Genomic DNA, 26,899 nt, shown 5'->3' with positions numbered 1-26,899 from the left:
TTTAATGGATGGGGATAAATAGGAAAGAGAACAACCCCTATAGAGACGAAGTCGAAGACCCTGGTTTTATCGGTAGTGGTCTATTCCTGTACCTGACTGTAAAAGCAAGAATACATCCGTCCCTGGCACTAATAGTCACCAGAGTAACTAAGAGGCTGGGCCTTATTCTAGCACATGTAGGCTGCTGGCCCGATGCTGGCGCCCTGTCTCTAGTAGTCAGTACATCGATGCTCCCATCCATCCTCCTAGTGCTACCCCCCAGCTCTCCTTACATCTGCCCCGTACCCCCTCTCCCCGCCACATGACTAGGCCTCACCTCGGCGCTCTCAATCTGGCTGTTCGGGTTCAGGAGGAAAGAAAGACGCTCGCACTGGAAGCCATGGCTGGTACCGAGAACAGAGACCAGAAGGAAGAAAACACACATCGGGGCTCAATAAAGAGTCCTGAAAGTGGTGGCGGAGATTCAGGGATGCACCGACCATAGTAACGGCGGGGAGCTACGGCGACCCGGAGGGACAAACTTCCTGCAGCGTCCCAGCGACTAGTAGTGTCGGTCAGACCTAGTTGTGTGGCGGGGAGAGGAGTATGGGGCAGATGGAAGGAGAGCTGGGCACAAGCATCTGGCCAGCAGTCAGTCCTCAGATGTCATTCCCGATGCTGAAATGCTGACTGCTGCTGTCCCGATGCTGGTGCTGAACAGCTTTGCTGGCCCAATAACAGAATAGTACCAAAAACTGTTTGCCCCTCTAAAATGCAAACCTGGATCTCCTGAAAGTTACATAACTCTACATGAACACATATGCAGAGTGAACAGAGGCCATATTTTATCATTATCCCTTTAACCCTTCTTCTCCATGGGTGGTAGTAGAGATCTAATTAGGTTTTTCCTGCACCTGGGGCATTTAGATTCAGATTTCCTTCCCCCACCTCATCCATCTGAATCTTAACTATACTTGCTTGTACAGTCAAAGAACTGTGCACACCAGGGAGAGGGTCCATTCACATAGAGGTTTTTTTTGGAGCTGATTTTGGCGCGGAATCTGCGTCAGAATCAGCGTGGAAAAAGAAGTCTCTCATTGACTTTAATGGGTTCCCTTTTCCGCTGGGAACCCATTGAAATCAATAGGAGGCTTTTTTTCCCCATTCATATGAATGGGATCCACGCGGAAAATGGATCCCATTGAAGTTAATGGGAGACTTTTTTTCCACGCTGATTCTGACGCGGATTCCGCACCAAAATAAGCGCAAAAAAACTCCGTATGAATGGACCAGGAAAGCAGATCCGAAGGTTCACAGCATGATGAGGGTCCAGAGAGACTGAACAAACATCAGCTGCACAAAGCAAGGGGACAGATCATAGACCTCCAGGTGTCCTCATATCGTCACATCGCCACTCTGGGACTCACCTGGAGGGCGGAGTGAGATGTGGTTGTAGAGTTCTATATCTTGTATGTTCTGAATTGTCAGGGAAGTGAAGTGATCACCAGTGTTGGGCAGGGCCGCAATTGTCATCTCTAGATAAGTAAAACAACTACATGCTCCTGCTGCTGCCCCAACTACAGCGGCAAACAGCTCTTTTATTTCATGGACAGAATAATCCACATAGCTTTTATCAATAATACATTACCATTAAACTGTATTCTAACAGTATATACTGCTTTGTTATTTTCTTGCAATATTCACATCTCCACTTTTCCCTCTGGAATTTAGTTATTTGGTCTCACTCTGCACCAACCTTACTGGAAGGAGACCTGAGAGGGAGAAAGATCAGATAACAAGACCATGGTGGTAAGTGGGCCCATTGTGTAGCCTTGTAAGAATTAATTATATGTTACTTGCCCAAATTCCTTGAAGGGGTTTGTCCACAAAGGACATTTATGGCTTATCCACAGGATGACAGGTTCATGTTAGAGATCGTTGGAGGTCCCGGAGATGGGACTCTTATTATCAGACATTTATGGCATATTTTATGGGTATGCCATAAATACTTTTTGTGCGCAAACCCCTTTAAGGTTGCTCCATCATTTGTAATGGGAAATGGCCAGAAATTTGTTAAAACTTTTCAAGATTTTTTCAAGTCATCTTAGTGTTGAAAGTCTTTTGTCTAGAAAGGTTACCAATGGATATTACCTTGAATGCAGGCACTTTCCATGGTGGTCGGGTTATCTTCTCATACATGTAGTGTCTCTGTCTGATAACCCGGCCACAATTAGGAATGCATGACTTTTATTCACTATGAGATAGATTCTGTGTAGAGGACAGGTTAGCTCTGTGTGTTGAGAAGGTAAGCTCAGTGTAACTGGCTGTGTATTGGGAAGGCTGGCTCTGTGTGTTGGGCAGGTTGGCTCTGTTTTGGGCAGGTTGGCTCTATGTATTGGGACGTTTAGCTCTGTGTAATGGGCAGGCTGGCTCTGTGTATTGGGCAGGTTGGCTCTATGTGTTGAGAAGGTAAGCACTGTGTAACTGGCTGTGTATTGGGAAGGTTAGCTCTGTGTTTTAGGCAGGCTGGCTCTGTGTGTTGGGCAGGCTGGCTCTGTGTGTTGGGCAGGTTGGCTTTGTGTGTTGGGCAGGTTGGCTTTGTGTGTTGGGCAGGTTGGCCCTGTGTGTTGGGCAGGTTGGCCCTGTGTGTTGGGCAGGTTGACTTTGTGTGTTGGGCAGGTTGGCTCTGTGTGTTGGGTAGGTTGGCTCTATGTATTGGGAAGTTTAGCTCTGTGCATTGGGCAGGTTGGCTCTATGTGTTGAGAAGGTAAGCACTGTGTAACTGGCTATGTATTGGGAAGGTTAGCTCTGTGTTTTAGGCAGGCTGGATCTGTGAGTTGGGCAGGTTGGCTTTGTGTGTTGGGCAGGTTGGCTCTGTTTTGGGCAGGTTGGCTCTGTGTCTTGGGCAGGTTGGCTCTGTGTAATGGCAGGGTGGCTCTATGTATCGGGCAGGTTGGCTCTGTGTATTGGGCAGGTTGGCTCTATGTATTGGGCAGGTTAGCTCTGTGTATTTGGCAGGCTGGCTCTATATAATGGGCAGGTGTATAGAGATTAGTTTGTCTTTTTGTGACAGGTAAATTGTCTCTGTGTAATGGGCAGGTTATCTCTATTTGACATTGGATTGGCTCTGGTGTTTTGGGCAGGTTAACCCTCTGTAAAGGGTGGCTTCTTCAGCAACAACTGTAACTGCAGCAACTACCTGCCATGTAGAGCCATGCCTATCTACAACACAGAGCTCCTCTGCCAACCGAATAAAACAGTCACCTCTGACCGAGGTGCTCAAGGTATCATGCAGCTGCTGCAACAACCAGCTATTGCTATGGTATGTTGGAGCCCTTTTCCAGCCTTATGTGCAGCCACCTAGGTGTGTAGCAATGTGAGGTGCTGTTACTGTTCACTAGACCCAAGACCCTTTACCCCTTACCGTTATTTTGTCTGGCACACGTCTCCCTGGATTCCCCTTGGCTTGCTACCAATGAGCCCACATCCCGATAACCATACACTATAAACACTGCTAGAATTCATTTTTTTATACTTTATGCAACAATTAGGAGATATTTCTACCACTTGCAGCTGATTTCATTGGCCCTTTGCTTTAAACATTGGTAACAAATCTACATCTGCAGTAATAGGAGTCATTTTGGCCCTTTCTTCATGTTACCACATAAGCAGCTGAGGGGATAACATTGTCCAGTCTCTGTCATTGCCCCAGAGGAATTCTATCTACGAGGCTTGCATTGTGCAGGGCTCCCAGCGAGGGCAGGACGGTGGATTTGGCACTAGTTCTATGTAGGTTTTGGCACATATGACTATATGAGATGTTGACTTGTGATGGTCCAGTTCCTGTCACTATGTGATATGTTCACATAATTCAGCATCCTTGTTTTCAGCTGATATCATGTGTCTTGCTTCTGTATCATCCATGGGTCAGGTCCAGGGGGGTTGTGAGTGGACTGTTCTTTGCAGTGCAAAATCTGCTCTTATTGCTTATGTTCCTGTTTAATATTTGAGTCTTCACATTTTTAGGGGTTATATTTTTAGCAAATGTTGCCTTATGACCTTCCTTATCTGGCTGCTGATTTATGGAACCTCCAAGGGGCAATAACAAAACCCATTTGTTTCTGTTCCCTGACATTATGGCACCATCATCAAGTCTTTCCCAATATCCTGAAGGTAGTCATTTCTGAAGTCGTTATTGAACCCAAAAAGACAAATAAATGACATCTGCTTGTCTCTATGATCCCATTCACACCCCCCATTCATCATCCTCTTTACCCACCACATTCAGAAGCATTTTATCCCACTTTTTGTGGGTTGCTTGATCGCACACCTTGCTCATATGCCACTCTCTGCCCGATGAGATACTGTGCTGCTTGTGTAGCACCTGGTGGTCCAGTAATGGTCACTTTCCTGCTTCTTGTTCCTGGAACGAATTCCCCCTTCTTTGAGATTTGTATTCGCGCTCCAGTCAGCTCTTGATATTCCACCAGTGTCTTTCCACCTTTGCCCAGTATTGCACCCACTAATGTCTCCGGCACAGCCATCTCTAGTGTTTCTTTGCCTGTAACGCTTTCTGCAGCCAACTTGTCCATTAGAATCCCTCCACCCCCAAGCCCTATAGCTGGACCGGCTTCACCTGTGTAAGATGTGAGAAGACTGATAGCTGCTGGATGGACACCACTCACCAAGGGGTTAAATCCCAAGCCTGTGCTGTAACCATAACTGGCCAGTGTATTTAGGGCAGTAGAGATGGCCAAAAGATCTCCACCAGAAATGGTTGGAGCAGTCGGTGTTGCAGTAGGAAAGGGGGCAATAGCTGGTTCTGCTGTCCCACCAGCATAAGGGGATCCTGTAGGATTTGAGTTAGCCACAGGACCCTGGGAGTTGATATAACTGATGTTGAGATGGGCCGTGCCCTGAGGAGGATCCTCTCGCGCTTTGTGTATGATGCTTCGTATGGCTCGATGAACCTGACTTGGCTCCCCACTCACTGTCACCACCCGTTCGTGGAGATTTGGTCCTGCAGGTTTCTGGGAGAGCTGGACCCATGCCCCTGACTCTTCCATAATGCTGCGAACAGTGGATCCACCCTTGCCAATGATCAGGCCAGCTGTTGTATTAGGGACGATTAGTTTGGCCTAAAAAAAAAGTAAAATGAGAGAGATTTTTCAGTCCAGATGATAAACATTAATTAGGAATGGGATTGGTGTGGTGTATATATGGGCAGGGATATGATCAGACTGGTAACTATTGAGCAGGGATGGGACAAACTGGTAAATATTGGGCAGGCACTGGATATGGCTGGTAAGTATTGGGCAGAGTTGGGAACAGGGTGAAAAATTTTGGGCAGAGATGTGACTAGGCAGGTAAATATTGTGAAGAAATTGAATCATGGTGGTTGGTATTGGGCAGGTTTTCGACTGAGGGCACATTTTTACTGCAATATAAGATAAGATGATCCTTTAATAGTCCAATCATGGGGAAATGCAGTTGAAGAGTGAAACTAAAATGTAATGCGCACAGTTCAGTATTTGGCACACACCTGCTTGGCCCGCTCGGCACTAATGTTGTTCTGGGTAGGGATAAGTACACCCAGGTCGGTCTTGGCTCCTCCTTGCGGCACCTCCCGCACCTTCTCTGCTATGAAGTTATGTACAGACAGTAGCGCCTCTGCAGTTCCCTGCACCAAACACACACGCTCCGTTGTCCCTATGGCAAACGACAAACAGCATGAATAACAAGGAAAAACATGACATACATTGAGAAGATCAGAAGCCACCCATCTGGACTACTCTCCACCAGAAGCCTCATCAGGGAATAGTCTACAGTTCATTGCACCTATTGCTATAATGCACTTGTGTTACAGCGCAGGGGAAAAGGCTGCGGGAAGCCCAATTGACTCTGTTCTCGGGGTGACAACAGAGGAAAGCATGATAGCAGTGAGGAGGAGAGAAGAGTAGAAGAGGATGGATAGTCGATGGAGGAGAAGATGACATCAGTGAGGGGGATCTCATAGTAGAAGCGGATAGTAGAGGAGAGGATGACCGTAGAGTGGGGTAGCAGAGAAGAAGAGGATAGTAGATGGGTAATAGTAGAGGAGAAGATAATCAGCGAGAGGGATAGTAGAGGAGAGGGAGTGGGGTAGGAGAGGAGGAGGTGACAGCTATGAGGAGGATAGCAGACGAGGAGAACAATATGTACATTTGGTGATGTGGGAACCTCTGTCCAAGTGGTGCCCCTCGGTCGTAGCTTTTTTCAGATCTGCTGCTTATCTCTGCAGTTTCCAGTCTAAAGGGAGTGAGTACTGTTTTACTAGCGGTGTGGGGTCTGTTGGTGAGCGTCCATGGACAGTCCTGGCCTCCTATCACACTGATATAATAAATGTCCCAATGACAGTTAATTCCCCACAGGTCACAGCCGATGATTTATGGACACAGATGGAAGATTCGTCCCCATAAGGCCTTATTCACACGTCTGTGGTCGTTTTGCGGATGCAAAAAGATGGACCGTTTTTCATTCAAGTTCTGCGTCTGCAAAGGTTATCGTTTAGAAGGTTTTTTGTCCACAGTTGAACCATGTTTTTAACAGTCTTCAATGCCTTGGATATGCGTATCTGTGACCAAATTGTTTTGCGTGATGTCCATGGAGAACACAGACTGCAAATAATTCACAGAATAAGGCCTAAGGCTGGGTTCACAAAACTGCATTGGGCTTTAAAACACATATGAATGCAGCCTAACATTACAGAAATGTTGAAATTATATGACACATCGATGACTAATCCAGCCAGCACGCTGCAGAGTCCTATGATGGTGATGTCACTGGCACTGGCAATTACCCAGTGATGTCACTTTCTCTTGCAATGTCACTTACCCCAGTGATGTTACATACCCTAATAATGGTTACTACTCTTGCCATGGCGGTTACCCCAGTAATGTCACTTAATTCGGCAATGATGTCACAAGTGTCATGATGTCAACCCTTGTGATATCATTAAACCTGACAATGTTTGGTGAGTCGGGGCGCTGAAGACACTACTCCATGACAAACGTGGATTATGAGGATTGATGAGCAGATGCCATATCAGGAACTCTGTTCCAAAGTTCACATATATATTACTTACTGAATACATCTCTATATTATCATGCATTATTTTATTTCTAATTGTTTTCTATGTTCTAGTTGTAGATGGGACAGCCATCTTGCCTGGGCTGCAGCTTTGTTCACAGCAGTTCAGAGATTGCTTTACAGCAGCCACATAGACATTTATTCCAGTAGGATGGATTTTGTGGCCCGTCTGGGTAAAGGGTATTTCTTTGCAAGTTCCTAGGGACATGATTTTTGGGTTCACCTGTCATTGATGTGTAAAGGTCATTGCTATCTATTGCCTTAAAGATGTCAAATCCTTCAGTGTGATCCCGATGTGAACCCCAGTTTTGGCCACTTGGGGTGACTATGGAGAGTGTGACATGAGCATGAAATGTTGTGCATGACTTGGGGTGCACTCCTTCACTCATGTATCATTTTGGGGATGGGAAGGTACCTGTCGAGCGCCACACACTTTAGTGCGACATTCGCAGCCGGTGTGGAAGTTACTGACTCCAGGAGGATTTAGGGATTGCTTATAATCTACCTAGAAAAATAAAGCAGCAAAAGTCGGAAAACGGAGACAAAGAAATGATTTATCATATGTCTTTAGTGGCTGGATTCGCCGTACCCCCCCCCCCCCCCCCCACCGCAGTGTTCCAGCTTCTCTGTGCCTGGTGCCGGCTAACATTGAGGTTTCCATGGTGAAACTAAGGCTCAGTGGTTACGATGGAAACAGTGAAAAGTCTGAGGCACAGCCCATTACACACTGGGCAACACTTCGCTATCAGCCATCGACACAACAACAGGGACCTGCAGTGTTCTGTAGAGTCTGACTGGCTGGGAGGCGTCACCATGGAAACTTTTGTAGCCAGGCTTCGGCCTAGTAGGACCAGGCTATGCCCATGCTGCCCCCAATAGCCAGTGCCACCTCAGAAACATATGATTGTTCAACTAACATTATAAAAGGATCTCAAGTGATAGCCCAATTCTATCTTACCGCCAGACCCTTGGGTGGCTGAGCCTTGCTCTGCTCCACTCTTCCCTCTATACTCTCTTGGACTGGGGTGCCTAGGGCCCACCAGTAAAATACATTCTGGGGATGCACTATACAGCTACAGGCAAATATCGCCTGATACTCATTCTCAAATTCCTAAAATGTCGACCACCTAAATGTATTTTTCAGCAGTGTTTACTGCCTCGCCCTTGCCTCTGATTCTGTCCTGGAGTCCTGTCAGTACCCGGCTGCCTGGCTCATGTCTCTGTCTTTGGGCTCCGTCACAGGTCTTTGGCTTTTCTATTGGACTAGAGGCCACTTAGCTCCATCAGAAGAAAGACTTTGCAAGATGGCTGGTTATCGGGCCCCTACACTGTGCTTGAGAAGATGAGGCCTGGTGTTTAGCCAGATTCTGCACCTAGATGTCATCTCAGTCCAGATCTGCGATGCCAGGTTGAGCTGGGAGCCCACCTGGTGAAGGGGCCCACTGGGGGATTCACCTGTGAGACAGTCTGAGCCTGCCTTAAAGGGATCCTATCATTAAAACTCAATTTTTTCTGCCTACCATGTACGAATAGCCTTAAGGGCTATTCTTCTCTTACCTTTAGATGCCTTCTCTGTGCCGCCATTCAGTATATAATCCTTTTTTCGTCGGTATGCAAATGAGTTCTCTCGCAGCACTGGGGGCGGTCCTCAGCACTCAAACAGCACTGGGAGCATCCCCAATGCTGAGAGAGAATTCTCCAGCGCCGCCTCCATCTTCTTCAGGAACGGGTCTTCTTTCGGCGGTGGCTTCAAACTTCTAGGCCTCGGGCAGCCGACTGCGCATGCCTGCAGCCACAAGAAAAATGGCCAATACTGTGTAAGCAGCCATTCTCTTGTGGCCGGCAGGCATGCGCAGTCGGCTTTGCCCTAAGGTAGGCAGAAAAAAATTGAGTTTTAATGATATGATCCCTTTAATGCCCCATCACTATTAGGGCTGCTGTGCCTTCAGTAAAAGGAATTAAAGCAACAATCTGGTGAGCGACACTTAATCATGTAAACTGGAGACAGTCGCCAAATCTAAGACCTCGTCCTCCAGTCATAAGTATGGAATAAGGTTTCAGCTGGTGTAGCAAGAAAGAGGGAAGGTCGGCTGTGATGGAAAAACTGCCAACCAATTCGTCAGAGACAGTGACAAGTAGAAATTCCAGGTATTCTACAAGTTCCCATGTCACCTGAGACCTGTCACATTCACTCGCAGTCTGGATCTTTCCTTAGTCACCTATTGCAGATTCTTCCAGTACACCTTACAAAAGTTTCCACACCCCAGCAGGACGTGAAGACAAAAGTATCAGAAGATGTTTTCATATAAACAATGTGTCAAGATACATCTCTCAGATACATATGTTGGATACTACTCTGTGCCTTGATTTCTAAGCTGGTGAATGAGAACATTGTGCATACCTCCAAATTAGATGGTGTCCCATACCATCATACAGTCCTATGAAAAAGTTTGGGCACCCCTATTAATCTTAATCATTTTTAGTTCTAAATATTTTGGTGTTTGCAACAGCCATTTCAGTTTGATATATCTAATAACTAATGGACACAGTAATATTTCAGGATTGAAATGAGGTTTATTGTACTAACAGAAAATGCGCAATATGCATTAAACCAAAATTTGACCGGTGCAAAAATATGGGCACCTCAACAGAAAAGTGACATTAATATTTAGTACATCCTCCTTTTGCAAAGATAACAGCCTCTAGTTGCTTCCTGTAGCTTTTAATCAGTTCCTGGATCCTGGATGAAGGTATTTTGGACCATTTCTTTCTACAAAACAATTCAAGTTCAGTTAAGTTTGATGGTGGCCGAACATGGACAGCCCGCTCTCAAATGATCTGAAAACAAAGATTGTTCAACATAGTTGTTCAGGGGAAGGATACAAAACGTTGTCTCAGAGATTTAACCTGTCAGTTTCCACTGTGAGGAACATAGTAAGGAAATGGAAGACCACAGGGACAGTTCTTGTTAAGCCCAGAAGTGGCAGGCCAAGAAAAATATCAGAAAGGCAGAGAAGAAGAATGGTGAGAACAGTCAAGGACAATCCACAGACCACCTCCAAAGAGCTGCAGCATCATCTTGCTGCAGATGGTGTCACTGTGCACCGGTCAACAATACAGCGCACTTTGCACAAGGAGAAGCTGTATGGGAGAGTGATGAGAAAGAAGCCGTTTCTGCACGTATGCCACAAATAGAGTTGCCTGAGGTATGCAAAAGCACATTTGGAGAAGCCAACTTCATTTTGGAAACAAAGATTGAGTTGTTTGGTTATAAAAAAAAAGGCGTTATGCATGGTGTCCAAAAAGAAACAGCATTCCAAGAAAAACACTTGCTACCCACTGTAAAATTTGGTGGAGGTTCCATCATGCTTTGGGGCTGTGTGGCCAATACCGGCACCGGGAATGTTGGTAAAGTTGAGGGTCGCATGGATTCCACTCAGTATCAGCAGATTCTTGAGAATAATGTTCAAGAATCAGTGACGAAGTTGAAGTTACGCCGGGGATGGATATTTCAGCAAGACAATGATCCAAAACACTGCTCCAAATCAACTTAGGCATTCATGCAGAGGAACAATTACAATGTTCTGGAATGGCCATCCCAGTCCCCAGACCTGAATATCATTGAACATCTGTGGGATGATTTGAAGCGGGCTGTCCATGCTCGGCGACCATCTAACTTAACTGAACTTGAATTGTTTGTCCAAAATACCTTTATCCAGGAACTGATTAAAAGCTACAGGAAGCGACTAGAGGCTGTTATCTTTGCAAAAGGAGGATCTACTAAATATTAATGTCACTTTTCTGTTGAGGTGCCCATACTTTTGCACCGGTCAAATTTTGGTTTAATGCATATTGCACATTTTCTGTTAGTACAATACACCTCATTTCAATCCTGAAATATTACTGTGTCCATCAGTTATTAGATATATCAAACTGAAATGGCTGTTGCAAATACCAAAATATTTAGAACTAAAAATGATTAAGATTAATAGGGGTGCCCAAACTTTTTCATAGGACTGTATCTAATGGAGCCAAGGCATAGTCTCTACTGGATACCACATGATACAAAGAGACCATTATGACATATTCTTAGGTGGATGGATACACTCATTGTCCAGGCATTCACTTGAGGTTCACTGGGGATATGTGTAACATTCTGTACCTGGACACTAATAATATGAAGGTAGTATATTAGCTGATTCTTTACTGTAACAGCTGTACATTTGTTGAATAGACTCCTTATGAGCTTGTTCTTTACTGTAAGAGCTGTGAAATAGACACCTCAGGAGCTTCTTCTTTACTACAAGAACTTAATATGTGGAGTAGTCACCTCATGAAATGGTTCTCTACTGTAACAGTTGTAAGTCTGTGCAATACGTTGCTCAAGTGCAATTTTTTTTGCTACCGTAAAATGTGAATTGGTGGAATACTTCTTTATAGTAAGAGCTCTGATATGTGGATTCACCAGCTCAGGAGCTGGTTCTTTATCAGAGCTGTGAAGTTGTAGAATAGTTACATTATGAGCTAGTTCTTAAAGGGGTTTTCCTGGCAATTTTTTTTTAAAGGTCTGATATTGCTATTAATGGGTTAATAAGTGCACTTGTATACTTTTAGCAGAGTTTGAGTGATTTCTGGGTGTCTCTGGGAGTGCCTGGCATCTTCTGCATTTGTTTACTTGGTGTAGCTTCCTGCTGCCTTAGTTGATGCAATGCATTATGGTAGTTGTAGGCTCCCACACCATCTCCCACTCACTCCTACCCCCTCCCTCTCTAACACCCCCTCCCTGTCTCCCTAGCTATTCTGATGCCAAAGATGGAAGAGGAGCCGTTCCTGCAGAAGAAAACCTATACAGAAAGAAGATAGGTATGATTGGGTGGCTTGAGGGGCCAGGAGAGTAGTAGGGGCGTTCCGGTTCTGTAAAACGGGAAACAGATCGTCACCAGATAATCAGAAAATGTCCCTGGGATATGGGTAAATATACATTCTTGATTAATTATGTAATTTATAAAGTGGGGGGGGGGGGTTTAGATTAGGGAGTTAGATTTATCCCAGACAACCCCTTTAACTGTAAGAGCTCTGAATCAGAGAATAGATACCTCGGGAATTGGTTCTTTACTGTACGATCTGTGGAGTTATCAGGAGGTGGAAGTCAATGCTTTTGCTATCTGAGAGTGGGCAACTTACATTGCAAGCTAGTGAAGCAGTTGGGTGAGTGGTTGTTGGGGCAACAGCCAATAACTAAAGGAGGCAATGTAAGGTGGCGGAAGTCAAAACTTTGGATACTTAAGATTTGATGTCCGAAACTGTATAACTATACTATCGTTGACCTGTTGTTGTATTCCTGGTGCTTTGCTTGCCACCGCATGGATTCATATTGCATATTGCAGGACTTTTCTCTCCACATTTTTCTTGTGGAAACCCGGTGGACCCCATTATTTGGGATCCATGGGTAACTGCTCTTTAAGTGGATTGGGTTTCTGTTTTCCAGATCCCAAAGTGGACCCGAAGAACGGAGACCCGAATGCTAGCGTAAGCTTTCTGGTGAAGAATTTATCTCAAGTGGGAAAAGGCAACCATGGTTATCAACGCTTGGAGGTGACATGTGGTGAGTTGTTCTTTGTCACAGGAAGAAGAGTGGAGAGGAGAAACATGTCATCAGCAGCAAGCAAACCAAGGCTGCTCGTGAAAAAATGTTCTTCTAGGTGGGTGTTGGGAACTATGACTCCCGAGGTTTGGAGAGGAAGGAGAACACTGATGATTTCCCTGTTGGTCACGCCAACCAGACAAACAATGCGGTGGTAACTTATCTTCCTGCAGGCCTAGCTTACCGTCTACAAGTCTGTTTCTATAACAATAGGCTGTAGGCCAGCAATGACATCCTGTGAGGGAGGAGTGACATCATATTTTAACTGGATAGTGCATTGTTGAAGTGTTTATCGAGTTGTTATTTGGAAGACCACCCTTAGCGCTGACTAAGGAAACATGCAAGGACCATCAGATTTAGATGTTCATTAGTTGTTTAGGCCCTATAGGGTATGTTCACACGGTGGAAACCAAATTCTGCTATGTGAACTCTCCATTCGGCTAGCCACAACGGGATGCAGTGTACCGGCATTCAGTCGTGGCATTCCGCTCCGGATTAGGCCTGAATGAATGGGTGTAATCGGGAGGGAGTCTCACGCCACGGCTGTCTCAGCGAGCAATCTGCAGGAAGAAGGGCATCTCGCTGGTGGGAAAAAAAATGCAAGCGGCTCCCTTTCAAATGAATTGGCAGCCTTTTATGCAGGCGGATATTGAGCTGGATTTCGTGTCAAAATCCACCTGCAAAAAAAAAATTCCATGTGAACATACCCTTAGGTAGACAAGGGTGACCTGGTCAGTAACTGACCTGTGAGTAGCTTGGATCTGGTGCTCTTAGGCCCTCTGTAGAGCTTGGACCTTGTGAGTGGTGTTGGGTGAACTTAACAAGATTCATCCTATGAGTAGCCACAAGGTTCACCCAGTTCACATCATGGCATTGGTGCTCCCCATTCTCTGCATTCCCCAACCTTTTGTGTTCCAAGGTCCACAATTATGCAAGTCAATTTTCCTGTGACCCGTCAAGGGATGATATGGAGAGAGCTCCCTTAATAAAGTATGGATAAAGCAGGGGGGACCATCACTCGCATATAGTGCCCTAATATTCCCCCCACACACTGGTAATGTTATTAACTGTTGGGTGGGGCATTATAACTGTAGACATAATAGTGCCCCCCCCCCCCAACAAGTAATAGTCTGTCTCCCCACACGCACAGTGGAGGAACACTATTACTGTAATAGTAGCCTAATGGTGCCTATTCATGGGTAATAATCCCCCCCACACACACCTACTGTTACTATATTTACATTATACTTACAGATCACTAATGCATCTCCCATGACCTGTTCTTGCACACAGGACGTGTGCTCCTTCTATTCGGTTCCGCGGTCACAGCAACACCAGGTTCAATAAGGTGAAGGTTCTGGGAGCAGAATAGAAGATGCACACATACGGTGTGCAAGAACAGGTCCCAGGAGCTGCATTAGTAACCTGGTGTAAGTTACAGAGATCTTCTAGGCCCGGGTCGGCCCCGTACCAAGTAATTCATGGCCCAGCAATGGGGACCTCTGCTTTAGAGGACACAGAGGAGGAGTCTGGAGTGTACTGGACAGGGTGTACATCTCATCCAGTTTGTTGAGTTGGGTATGATGAGGAATCTGGGAAAATTGGGTTTCTCAGCAAACCTAGTTCCCTGAGAGTATTTTTTTTATGTTTCTCTGTTGGGCTGTATTTTTTATGGAATGGCAGGTAGGTTGGCAGTAGGACTTGTTATTTCCATTCCCTATAGTGCATAGCTTATGGAAGGGCTTGTTGTAATTACCGTAATCAGTTATAAAAGGTTTCTACCCCCAGCAGACAGAACCAGAGAGCCTATAAGGCACACCTTGTGCTTGTAGTGAACACTCTGATCTTTTGGATTCTGAATAATTTCTGTGTAGGTACAGTAACTATATATGTCTATTTGGGGCCTGGACGGGCAAGTTTTTGTTTCGTTATTTGAATTTAATACTCAAAGTGATGGTTTAACTTTGATTCCTCTGGCTGGATTGGACAAAAATCACACTGGACTTTTAAACCTGTGAACCTGCCTATAAAACATAGTGTATGACACTGTCAGGACTCCTAGGACTATATATATCTATAATACATAGTGTATGACACTGTCAGGACTCCTAGGACTATATATATCTATAATACATAGTGTATGACACTGTCAGGGCTCCTAGGACTATATATCTATAAAACATAGTGTATGACACTGTCAGGACTCCTAGGACTATATATATCTATAATACATAGTGTATGACACTGTCAGGACTCCTAGGACTATATATATCTATAATACATAGTGTATGACACTGTCAGGGCTCCTAGGACTATATATCTATAAAACATAGTGTATAACACTGTCAGGGCTCCTAGGACTATATATCTATAAAACATAGTGTATGACACTGTCAGGGCTCCTCGGATTATATCTATAATACATAGTGTATGACACTGTCAGGGCTCCTAGGACTATATATCTATAATACATAGTGTATAACACTGTCAGGGCTCCTAGGGCTATATATCTATAATACATAGTGTATGACACTGTCAGGGCTCCTAGGACTATATATCTATAATACATAGTGTATGACACTGTCAGGGCTCCTTGGACTCTATCCAATTTCAAGCTCCCTAAGGCAAACACAGCCAAAGATATCTCAAAGTGAAAATGACACCCAGGGAAGGTGAAATGAATTTTAAAAAAACATTCTCACATTCCTTTACCTGCTTTGGGCCTCTTCATAGCATCAGGACTCTCTCAGCCTCATCGGTGACATGGGCAGGCTGAGCATCATGATGTTGTGATGATCAGCATGCCCATGTGATCACTGGTGGCCCATCACAGACTCGGCTGTGACCCAGGACCGGGAGAGCTCTGGAGGCCCAAAAGAGGTGAGGGAAGGTGAGCATAAATGTTAATTAATTTTTTTCACCTCTCCTCGGCCTTCTCAGGTCTGAAGAAATCCCAGAGTATAATGCAATGTCCATTTCAGTTCTTCATTTGTTCAGTTTTGTGAAAAAAAAAAACTATGTATAGACATTTCATAGGAACCATTAAATTATAGAAAACAGAAGGACTAATAACAGTGGCAGAAGTAACATCTCCTGGAGTCTCAGTCCCTTTCAGTCTTAGGCCCATGACCCATTCCCTGCTAAAGGCATGGTGCCTGTGTTACAGGGCTCTAAAGTCATATACAGTATAAATTCCATACACTATGTACATCCTATGTACCTTATATAAACTTATACATAGTTGCCACAGTGTATATCGTGTGTATATAAATATACCAGAGCAGTTTATTACAGTTCTAACAAGGTAGCAATTATGCAGTGATAAATTTGAAGCAAATCAAATTAACATACATGATTATGGGAAAGCTGGGTAACAAGAGCTGTGCAGCTTTTCTAGAGACCACAATGGGTATACAGTATATGTACACGCATAACACATAGGGCAGCAATGTGTACACTATATGTATGTAAGAATATCCATGTAGCAGCTTGTCCTCGTAGTCTACCCAGTCTCCATCTGAGTTGTGTCTCATAAACTGTCCTTGTCCATAGGAGCTCTTTCTCATAGACAGTCCATCTCCATAGGAGATATGTCTCATAAACTGCCCTATGTGCCTATAGATTAGAATAACCTCCCGGACAGTTTTCATCTGTCGACGTACACACATAACATATAACAGAGCTGCCATGTCCATAGCGCAAACACTAACCTGGGTAGAAGTCTTTAGACTTGGACAGTTTGATGGTGGCCCCCGTCTCCCGCTGCAACTGGACGATGGTTTGGCCACCTTTTCCGATAATGGAGCCTGCAGCGTAACTTGGTATCAGCACCTTCAGGAAAAGTTCACTGTCATCTGCAAAAAAAACACAGCACAGCACTGCTAATTTACATTTTAGTGATGGAAATGACCATCAAACCCTTCCTGTGCGAATCTGCATGTGTAAGCTCTCAGGTATAGCATACCATAATCTCTGAGTGATGTTGTAGAGACAATGTCTAACCACTTATATGTGGTGTAGTATATAGAGGACCTGTCCTGTGTGGTGTAGTACATAGAGGACCTGTCCTCTCTCCTGTGTGGTGTAGTATATAGAGGATCTGTCCTCTCTCCTGTGTGGTGTAGTATATAGAGGACCTGTCCTTTGTGGTGTAGTATATAGAGGATCTGTCCTGTGTGGTGTAGTATACAGAGGATCTGTTCTCTCTCCTGTGTGGTGTAGTATATAGAGGATCTGTCCTCTCTCCTGTGTGGTGTAGTATATAGAGGATCTGTCCTGTGTGGTGTAGTATACAGAGGATCTGTTCTCTCTCCTGTGTGGTGTAGTATATAGAGGACCTGTCCTCTCTCCTGTGTGGTGTAGTATATAGAAGACCTGTCCTCTCTCCCGTGTGGCGTAGTATATAGAGGATCTGTCCTCTCTCCTGTGTGGCGTAGTATATAGAGGATCTGTCCTGTGTTGTGTAGTATATAGAGGATGAGCTCTCCTGTGTGGTGTAGTATATAGAAGACCTGTCCTCTCTCCTGTGTGGTGTAGTATATAGAAGACCTGTCCTCTCTCCTGTGTGGTGTAGTATATAGAGGACCTGTCCTCTCTCCTGTGTGGTGTAGTATATAGAGGACCTGTCCTGTGTGGTGTAGTATATAGAGGATTTGTCCTGTGTGGTGTAGTATATAGAGGATCTGTTCTCTCTCCTGTGTGGTGTAGTATACAGAGGACCTGTCCTCTCTCCTGTGTGGAGTAGTATATAGAGGACCTGAGCCGAGAAGAAGGGCCGTATAGCGCCCGAAACGCGTAGCCTTGTACCACACTAACCTGTACAGTTACATCTGTATCTTTTTTAACATGGAAGAATAAAGAGTTAATTTTTAACCTTGTGGATCCTTGATCTAAATTGGCACCTTGGATGCAGCTGGCGTTTCTTATTGTTGTCTACTAGTATATAGAGGACCTGTCCTCTTTCCTGTGTGGTGTAGTATATAGAGGATCTGTCCTCTCTCCTGTGTGGTGTAGTATATAGAGGACCTGTCCTGTGTGGTGTAGTATATAGAGGACCTGTCCTGTGTGGTGTAGTATATAGAGGACCTGTTAGCTCTCCTGTGTGCTGTAGTATATAGAGGATCTGTCCTGTGTGGTGTAGTATACAGAGGACCTGTCCTCTCTCCTGTGTGGTGTAGTATATAGAGGACCTGTCCTCTCTCCTGTGTGGTGTAGTATATAGAAGACCTGTCTTCTCTCCTGTGTGGTGTAGTATATAGAAGACCTGTCCTCTCTCCTGTGTGGTGTAGTATATAGAGGATCTGTTCTCTCTCCCGTGTGGCGTAGTATATAGAGGATCTGTTCTCTCTACTGTGTGGTGTAGTATATAGAGGATCTGTCCTCTCTCCTGTGTGGTGTAGTATATAGAGGATCTGTCCTGTGTGGTGTAGTATACAGAGGACCTGTCCTCTCTCCTGTGTGGTGTAGTATATAGAAGACCTGTCTTCTCTCCTGTGTGGTGTAGTATATAGAAGACCTGTCCTCTCTCCCGTGTGGCATAGTATATAGAGGATCTGTTGTCTCTACTGTGTGGTGTAGTATATAGAGGATCTGTTCTCTCTCCTGTGTGGTGTAGTATATAGAGGATCTGTCCTCTCTCCTGTGTGGTGTAGTATATAGAGGATCTGTCCTGTGTGGTGTAGTATACAGAGGACCTGTCCTCTCTCATGTGCGGTGTAGTATATAGAGGACCTGTCCTCTCACCTGTGTGGTGTAGTATATAGAGGATGTGTCCTGTGTGGTGTAGTATACAGAGGACCTGTCCTCTCTCCTGTGTGGTGTAGTATATAGAGGATCTGTTCTCTCTCCTGTGTGATGTAGTATATAGAGGACCTGTCCTCTCTCCTGTGTGGTGTAGTATATAGAGGACCTGTCCTGTGTGGTGTAGTATATAGAGGATCTGTCAGCTCTCTTGTATGGTGTAGTATATAGAGAATCTGCCGTCTCCCCTGTGTGGTGTAATACAGAGGATCTACCAGCTTTCCAGATTGGTATAGTATTGAGCAGTGGTTCTGAACCCACGGTATGTGTACCCAGACACTGCCACAGGTGCCATCCTTACTTTACAAGTGCAATGAGCTCTTCAGTCAATACTGATGGAGGCCGGTGTTGTAGGTACCAGCGCCCCTGGTAAGTTGTGTCCTGTACACCCACCACTGTCCTCCTCTCTGCTCCAGGAGCCAAGTGCTGACGTCACAGCAAGCCCCAAGGGGGAGAAATAGCATGAAGCAGAGTGATATGTAATGAATGCTGCTTACCACTTACTCCTTATTTATTGAACATGGGGGCAGGGTAGGGTGCCATTATTTTATATGTGGGGGCACTGCGGAGGGCCATTATGTTACATGTGGGGACACTGTGGGGCGCTATTATATGACATGTGGCGGCACTGACGAGGAGGCCATTATTTTAGCTGTGGGGGCACTGAGCGGACTTGTAGCACACAGGGCTAGGCATAAAACTGGTGTTAGGGCACACCCATAATAAGTAAGCATAGGGTTAGGGGTATAACTAGTGTTAAGGCGCACCCAATAATGAGTAAACACAGGGGGTATTTCTTTATAGACATGAAACAGATCCATGAGGGATCCTCTTGGACTAGTTCACACAGGGATAAGCCCCGCTTATTTTGGTCCTGATTCTGATGTGGGAAGCCGCATCAGAATTGGACCAAAATGCGCCTGCCATGACAGTTGCGGTTGTCCCCTCCGGAGTAGGCTCAAATGAACGGACCTAGCGCAGAGGGTGCTGCCGCGAGGCGGACGCCGGGGCTGAATCAGCCACGGAGTCCACCTGAAGAATGGACAACTCGTTTCTTTTTTCCGTGAGCCGGAACATACCACTCACGGAAAAAAGAACTCTAGCGGTCTATATAGACCTCCATTGTGAAAGGGCAGATTCTGAGGTGGATTCGGCATCAGGATCCGCCCCGTGTGAACGAGCCCAAAATGTCTATCATGGAGAATTCTCTCCCTCGCTCTACAATTCCTGAGGGCTGAAGGAGCTCTCTCTGAAAGGTCATGGCTAGAGGTGACCAGAGAAGATCAGAGATGACTGCAGGTGTCCACACTCTAGACATGACTACAGCTGACTAGAGATAATTGGAAATGTACTGCGGGGGTGATAATGGAGATGACCAGGGATTCACTGCACAGATAACTAGTGAGTTGGATTTTCCTGAAGGGAGGCTCCACAGGTCCCCCCTCCCATGTAGCTGCACCACCCATCCTGAAGAAGGTCATCATTCAGGAGAGCAGTTGCGGGCCAGGGTCAGCAAGGGTGGGGGGATTTGTAAGTTAGATTACCGCTAGTGCTCACCATTGCCTAAAGGTGAATCCTCATTCACTAGCAAATTTGACAGTCTCAATCATAAAGGTGGTGAGAGTGTTTGCTCTGCACTGACTCTCGTCAAAACACGATTTAAGGGGCGAGTCCCTCAAATCATGGAATGAGGAGGTGGGATAAATCTGGACTCAGTTTGCAGATATGATTGTGGGCAGATTGTACCCTGGAGGTGTTGAGGTGTCATTATGACTCCTGAGTGCCCTATAATGTGGTGCAATCCATTCTCAGACGCCTCATAATTATGTCTGTTGATATCATCTAAATTGTTCTGTGGATGTATTCACACGCTGCAGTTGGACGCCGTTAAAGTTGTATAGAAAGTGGAATTTGTATGCTGTTTTCAGTCTAGTTTCTTCATTTTACAGATGAAACACATTTATTTCATACTTAAAGGGATTCTACCTTTAAAATGAAAATTTTTCTCACTTACACGTAGGAATAGCCTCAAGAAAGTCTATTCTTCTCCTACATTTAGATGTCTTCTATGTGCCGCCGTTCAGTAGAAATGCCAGTTTTTGTCTGTATTCAAATGAGTTCTCTACTAAAAGTAGTTGAGCACCCCTGCACCATTACATGTATACTACCTACATAAGTACACCCGCACTTGTCCTTTCACCTTTCCACAATCTTGTGCACTCACTCAGGTACAGAGATGTCACCTGTAGATCCCTCTGAATGTGACCTGTTGAAATGCAACCTACTGGATTCTTTCTTTATCTCATATCTATCAATAGGAGGTGGGGGGGCAGGACAATTTAGATCCTTAAAGGGATCCTATCATTGGATACTTTTTTCTTATTAACACGTAGGAATAGACTTTCTTAAGGCTATTCGTCTCCTACCGTTCGGTAGAAATGCCGGTTTTCGTCAGTATGCAAATGAGTTCTCTCGCAGCACTGGGGGCGGGCCCCAGCGCTCAAACAGCACCGGGGACGTCCCCAATGCTGCAAGAGAACTCTCCAGTGCCGCCTCCATCATCTCTCAGTCTCTCTGAGCGTCTTCTTTGAGCATTGAGAACGCCCCTAGTGCTGTTTTAGCGCTGGGGCCCGCCCCCAGTGCTGCGAGAGAACTCATTTGCATACCGACGAAAACCGGCATTTCTACCGAACGGCAGCTCGGAGAAGACATCTAAAGGTAGGAGACGAATAGACTTTCTTAAGGCTATTCCTACGTGTTAATAAGAAAAAAGTATCCAGTGTAAGGATCCCTTTAAGGATCTACATTGTCCTGCCCCCCCACCTCCTATTGATAGATATGAGATAAAGAAAAAATCCAGTAGGTTGCATTTCAACAGGTCACATTCAGAGGGATCTACAGGTGACAGTCATCTCTGTACCTGAGCGAGTGCACAAGATTGTGGAAAGGTGAAAGGACAAGTGCGAGTGTCCTTATGTAGGTAGTATACATGTAATGGTGCAGGGGTACTCAACTATTTTTAGTAAAGGTCCATTGGCTGGTCCATTTATACAGCTCTTATATTACATTGCATGTATCTGATATGTATATATACAGCATGTGTGTTCATATACTGTATTACATCATATGTATGTATATATACAGTATTATGTATATTTACTCCCATCTATGCATAGCTGCACGCCTAGAAGATTCTGCCATAGAAGTCAATAGGTTTGCTCCAGACTATTGTGTCTATGGCTGATGGTCCATCTCCAGGAAATAGTAAGTCACAGGTTTTTTAAAGCTTAGTGGCCAAAGTTGGAATTGCAGTAATAAATATTCCTCTTGATTTCCCATCGCCTTATTCAGCTTTGGTCTAGCCTTGACGAGATACCCATGCAGGGCTTTCTGCTGCTGATTAGGCCAAGATGAATGGCACCGAATCTGTGGCAAGGTCGAGCAGGACGCTTATTTTTTCAGTGTCCTGCTGTGATCTCTGCATCCCATTAAAAACAATGGGATACAGATTTGGGGCGGAATACGTCCCCAAATCTGAGGCAAATTTCTCCTTGTGAACATACCCTAAAATAATGTTGTTTTGCAGGAGGGAACTGAATTTGTGAGGCCCAGAAAAAAAGGTTCCTGAGGCCCGGTTCCCCCCTGAACGGAAACCTATACGGATAGAAAAGCAGTTACCTGTGAAAACACGCAGACTCCATAGACTATAATGGGGTCTGTGTGGTTTCAGCTTGGTTTCCACATGGTTTCCTGCAAGCAGCACTTTTCTCTCCGCATGCTTCATGCGGAAACCAAATGGAAACCACACTACAGTCTATGGGGTCCACGTATTTTCCCAAGTAACCGCTGCAAAACAGATGACAGATGAGTGGACGATAGCCAAGTAGTAGCATTGCTGGCCGCTGAGGATAGTACCAATGTGACGGAGTTAGTGGTGTAATAGTGCGCAGCGTCACATGTACAATATCCCCTCCGATCCCTGCAGAAGGCATAAGAACAGGACTCTGTCCGCAGGTTGAACATGAAAGCTTTCAGGTAGCCAACCAAGGGCCACACGGTGGCTCACTGGTTAGCGCTTCAGCCTTGCAGTGTTGGGTCCTGGTGTTCAAATCCTGCCAAGGGCAAAAAAACATCTGCAAGGAGTTTGTATGTTCTCCCCGTGTTTGCATGGATTTCCATCCCATATTTCAAAAAGACGAACTGATAGGGAAAAAAATGTACTTTGGGAGCTCTATGTGGGGCTCACAATCTACATTTAAAAGAAATAGGTAGCCACCTGTGTAGAGGATGTTCTCAGCAGATATATATATGTGTATGTTCACTGTTTTTGATAAGTCCGTATATAATACTGTATTATTATATTGTGCTGCTGTCACTTTAGATTCAGAACTTTGGTGCCCTGTACCAAAAACTAATGGTGCAACACCTTGGGGATAGCTCTGGATAGCAGAGTCCGGGACTGTTTGGTGGACATCCACTGTGTGAATGGGACTGTGACTGACTTCTCTGCGGACATTACGATTCCGACTCTGATGCTGAGAGGCGTCAATTACAACTGTTGGGACTTCACTGTGAAGCCATTCAACTACCTCAAGTAAAGTACTCAATGATACCAAACCCTGAAAGGGTCTGAGGGCCTTGCAAACCTTGGCAGCCATGATCTACACCACTGAGTTAGCTTGCATGGAAAGGGTGCTGCTGCCCTGCCTTATGACCTCACTGAAGAGGCCATTGATCTCCTCAACATTTCAAGGCTCAGGTGCATGAAAATGATAAATCGTATAGGGGAGAACATGTAAATGTCACCACCAACTGGGCATCTTGGATTGGGCCTTATATTTAACAGGATCATTTATAATGATGAATGATTATAATGATTTATGGTTTGTCCTCCACCTGAGGCCCCAAATTGCAGAAACAAAGCTTATTGTGTTGCATATTTTGTAGTGTTTTTTGAGCCAAAGCTAAGAATGGCTACGAAAGGAATCGGAAATATATAAGAAGCTCTTATACTTGTCCCTTCTGCTCAATCCACTCTTGGCTTTGACTCAAAAAAACGCAACAAAATCTGCAACAAAAAAAGCTGCGTTTCCACAATGTGGGGCCTCAGCCTAAAGCCTTGTCTAGATGATGCTCATAATGTAATAAATACACCGGGCCCCATTGTCCCTCAGACTCTATTAGCGGATGTAAAACGATCGGCAAAATTGCACAACTGGTGCAATGTAATGGCGACAAGATTCTCAGACCCGACCACTAAAATAAGGTTGAACTCTCCAAGCACAGCAGGCTCTCTGCTCCATCACGTCGGGGGATTCAGGCCCTATACTCGGTTGCCCTTGACTTATAGCCCCCCCCCCCCCCCCCATCTCCTAATCCTCTATGAGCCTCCATTGTAGGCTTGGATGGTTGGAGTTGCTGTCATAGGCTTTGGGCCTTGCGTTCCTCTCCCTGAACCTTCGGCATTGATGTGCAGCCTCTGCTCTGCCCTTTATGTGCAGGATGATATACGGTGTGTGATATTTGTGGAGATAACCTATGGATATACTGGTACATATCTCCTCATCGTCCTGAGCAAAGTGTCAGCATCTCACATCTCGTATGACCAATCGGTATCAGTCACTACTGGGCCCTGAAACCCCAGGGGGCCCAAAGACCTTTCTACAACACAAGAAGACATCCATATTAGAGACTCTACTTGATAAGTAGGGGCCCCCAGTTACATATTTTGCATTGGGACCCAATTGCATCGTGTCACACCTCGCCCACAAACATTGCTTTGTATTGAGATTGACAGACATGGCGTCATTTCTGAGGATCTTCAGAAATCAGTCCACGGTGGGAAGAGCGACATGAGGGACCCTCACATCTGCACGCACGATGTAAGGACAGTGAAGGTTGTGTGGGATTAGTGGAGGTGACCCTGAAGGTCCTCACTATGCAGACAATAAAAGGGTTAATGAACTGAGATGTCAGGGAGGAGCGCACGATCCTTCAGTGCTGACAGGCAGGAGGACACAAATCTTTATCATCTTCAACACCGTCAGACTTTCAATATATATATATGTACACAATGTCGTAAGGTCACGACCACTGCCCCCCATTCCTGAGCTGAGGTTCCCCTATGAACAACCCTCTCCTTCCCCCAGAAAATAAGGCCCCATCATTGCCATGTCCATATACACCATATAACTGGACTGACCTGCTGTGTTGGACCTCTTGGTACTGGAAGCCTCAGTTGGGGTCTCCAGGGGTCTCTTCCTTGAATCTGAAGCCTCAGTCTCCATTTGTGGGGTCTGCTGCTGCTGTGCAGGCGGATAGGGAGCGTTCTGGTGGAGAGACCCTCCAGCCATTGTGGTCCTGCGACTGAGGAATAGACTAGAAAGCTGGAGAGCAGAGCAAGGGGGTGGGGGTCTCACAGTTCCATTAAGGCAGAGGGTCTCCTGGTCTATGGCGATGGCGGAGCCCCCGTCTGTGTCCTTACAGCCTCTCTTATTGCTCTTTCTTCATTTCATATTATCCCTCCCCCACAGCTGAGGACAAAAAAAATCAGGGATGGAAAAGACAAAGGGAGGAAGGAAATGGGATGTGTGCGGGTTTATACTGAGAAGAGGATGAGAGGGGGAGGGGGCCGCAGGGAAGAGGGGTGGTAGATTTGGGGGTCTCAATCTGATCAGATCCTGGAATTAAGATGAGGGGATCAGTCCTGGACCAGGCACAGAATTAGCATCTCTATAGAAAGGAGCTGGGGGCAGAGGGCCAGGGGCTGACGTCAGGATGCTGAGCCTGGAATTGGTCAGGAGCAGCCCCCCTCCCCACACACCCCCGGCCCCTGATAGGCAGATACTCTCCAGGCTTTATTCTAAGGATGAGGATAAAACAGCAAGTGCATCCCAGCACAGAAAGTGAAGATGAGGCCACCGGCCCTGGGTGCAACCTGAGCCCAGCAATCCAGCGGCCAAAGTGTGGAGACAGCAGAGCAGGGAGAAGCAAAATCATGGGGTCACAATGTAGACGATGGATAAAGTTTGGGGGGGCTCAGTGTTGAAGGAGGTCCCAGTCTTGGGGTGTTACAGTGAGAATGGAGTCACAGTTTTAGGGTCATTGTGTATAAGGGGGTCACAGCACTGAAAGTCAGCGTAATCATAAGGTTCACAGTGTAAATGGGGTCACAGTGTAGAAGAAGGTCACTGTTTGGGGGGGTCAGTGTTGAAGGAGGTCAGTTATTTTTAAGGGGGTCACTTTCTGGAGGGGGTCAAGGTGTAGAATAGAGTCAGTTTAGGGGTTCGTGATGTCGAAGGAGGTCACAGTCTCTGTGTGTGTGTGGGGGGTGAAATCCATCAAATCATAAGGTTCATAGTGTAAAAGGGTCACAGTCTGATGGGGACCACAGTGTCTGCCACAGGATTTACACTGTAGAAGAGAGTCACAGTTTAGGAAATGTCACCGTCTAGGGGGGGTCACACAGCTGGGAGCCATCAAAATCATAGGCTTCACAGTGTAGAAGGTGGTCACAGTCCACAGGGGGGGGGGGGTTACAGTCAGTGAAGGAGTCACAATTTAAAGGAAGTCGCAATCTAAGCAAAAAGTTTGGGGAGACATCACAAAGGGGCCCCCAGGATCCAGAGCAGCAGGCTTTCAGCCTCATGACTTGAATCAGCTGTGCTCATACCGATACTGTTTAAACCTATGCCCGAGTAGGGATCTGAAAAGTCCCTGCTCTGCCAAAGACTGACAGTAACTCACATGACGTTGCTGTGCAGGTGGCATGATGGAGCCCCTGCATTACACCACCTATGCCAGTCCTACAGGGAGACACTGTTCAATTCATCCTGGGATCATGGTAAGTCCAGTAAAAGTTTTATTATTTTCTGGAATGGGGATGTATAACAGAGAAGAAGGCTGTTATAAGGTGTGTGGGGGGGGAGTATTATTTATAGTGGGGCAACTCTTATTTATAAGGGTAGTTATTATAAGAAAATAACTATTATATATAAGAGGGAGCTGCAGTATATAAATGTTCCACCTTATAACAGTCCCCTTATATATTATAGTTCCTCCCTTATAAATAACAGCACTTTTATAAATAATAGTTCCGCCTTATAAGGGGAGAACTATTACAAGGGGGCTATTATAAGGACAAAACTATTATAAATAAGTGATTAACTATTATTTATAAGGGGCTATTATAATGGGGAGATTACATAGATATATGTAGGATATAATGGAGAGACTGTAATATATAAGGGGGTGTGGGGAAGTTAGCTCAGTAGAAGCAGTGGTGCGGACCCAAACAGTCAAGACAGGGACACAAAATATGCAGCAAACTGGTTTATTCAGCAAAAAAAC

At 45.4% G+C, this 26,899-nt stretch overlaps 2 protein-coding genes across 2 annotated transcripts; both read right to left on the bottom strand.

Moving 5' to 3' along the window:
• Positions 1 to 2,038: 2,038 nt before the first annotated feature.
• LOC142184127 (RNA-binding protein Nova-2-like) lies at positions 2,039 to 25,297 on the bottom strand. Its single transcript, XM_075258849.1, has 4 exons — positions 24,753 to 25,297; positions 16,462 to 16,605; positions 5,522 to 5,688; positions 2,039 to 5,117 (listed from the first exon to the last, which is right to left on the bottom strand). Exons 1-4 carry the CDS (start codon positions 24,901 to 24,903, stop codon positions 4,275 to 4,277), a joined length of 1,305 nt encoding a protein of 434 aa, XP_075114950.1. The 5' UTR covers positions 24,904 to 25,297; the 3' UTR covers positions 2,039 to 4,274.
• Positions 16,757 to 18,528, bottom strand: LOC142184713 (uncharacterized). The gene is made up of 2 exons (XM_075259764.1): positions 17,807 to 18,528; positions 16,757 to 17,199 (listed from the first exon to the last, which is right to left on the bottom strand). The coding sequence occupies exons 1-2, from the start codon at positions 18,456 to 18,458 to the stop codon at positions 16,757 to 16,759; spliced, it is 1,095 nt and encodes a 364-aa protein (XP_075115865.1). The 5' UTR covers positions 18,459 to 18,528.
• Positions 25,298 to 26,899: the final 1,602 nt, after the last annotated feature.

The sequence above is a fragment of the Leptodactylus fuscus genome, chromosome 11, assembly GCF_031893055.1.
Source record: "Leptodactylus fuscus isolate aLepFus1 chromosome 11, aLepFus1.hap2, whole genome shotgun sequence".
Classification (NCBI taxonomy): domain Eukaryota; kingdom Metazoa; phylum Chordata; class Amphibia; order Anura; family Leptodactylidae; genus Leptodactylus; species Leptodactylus fuscus.
This window is presented reverse-complemented; position numbering and strand designations above follow the sequence as displayed.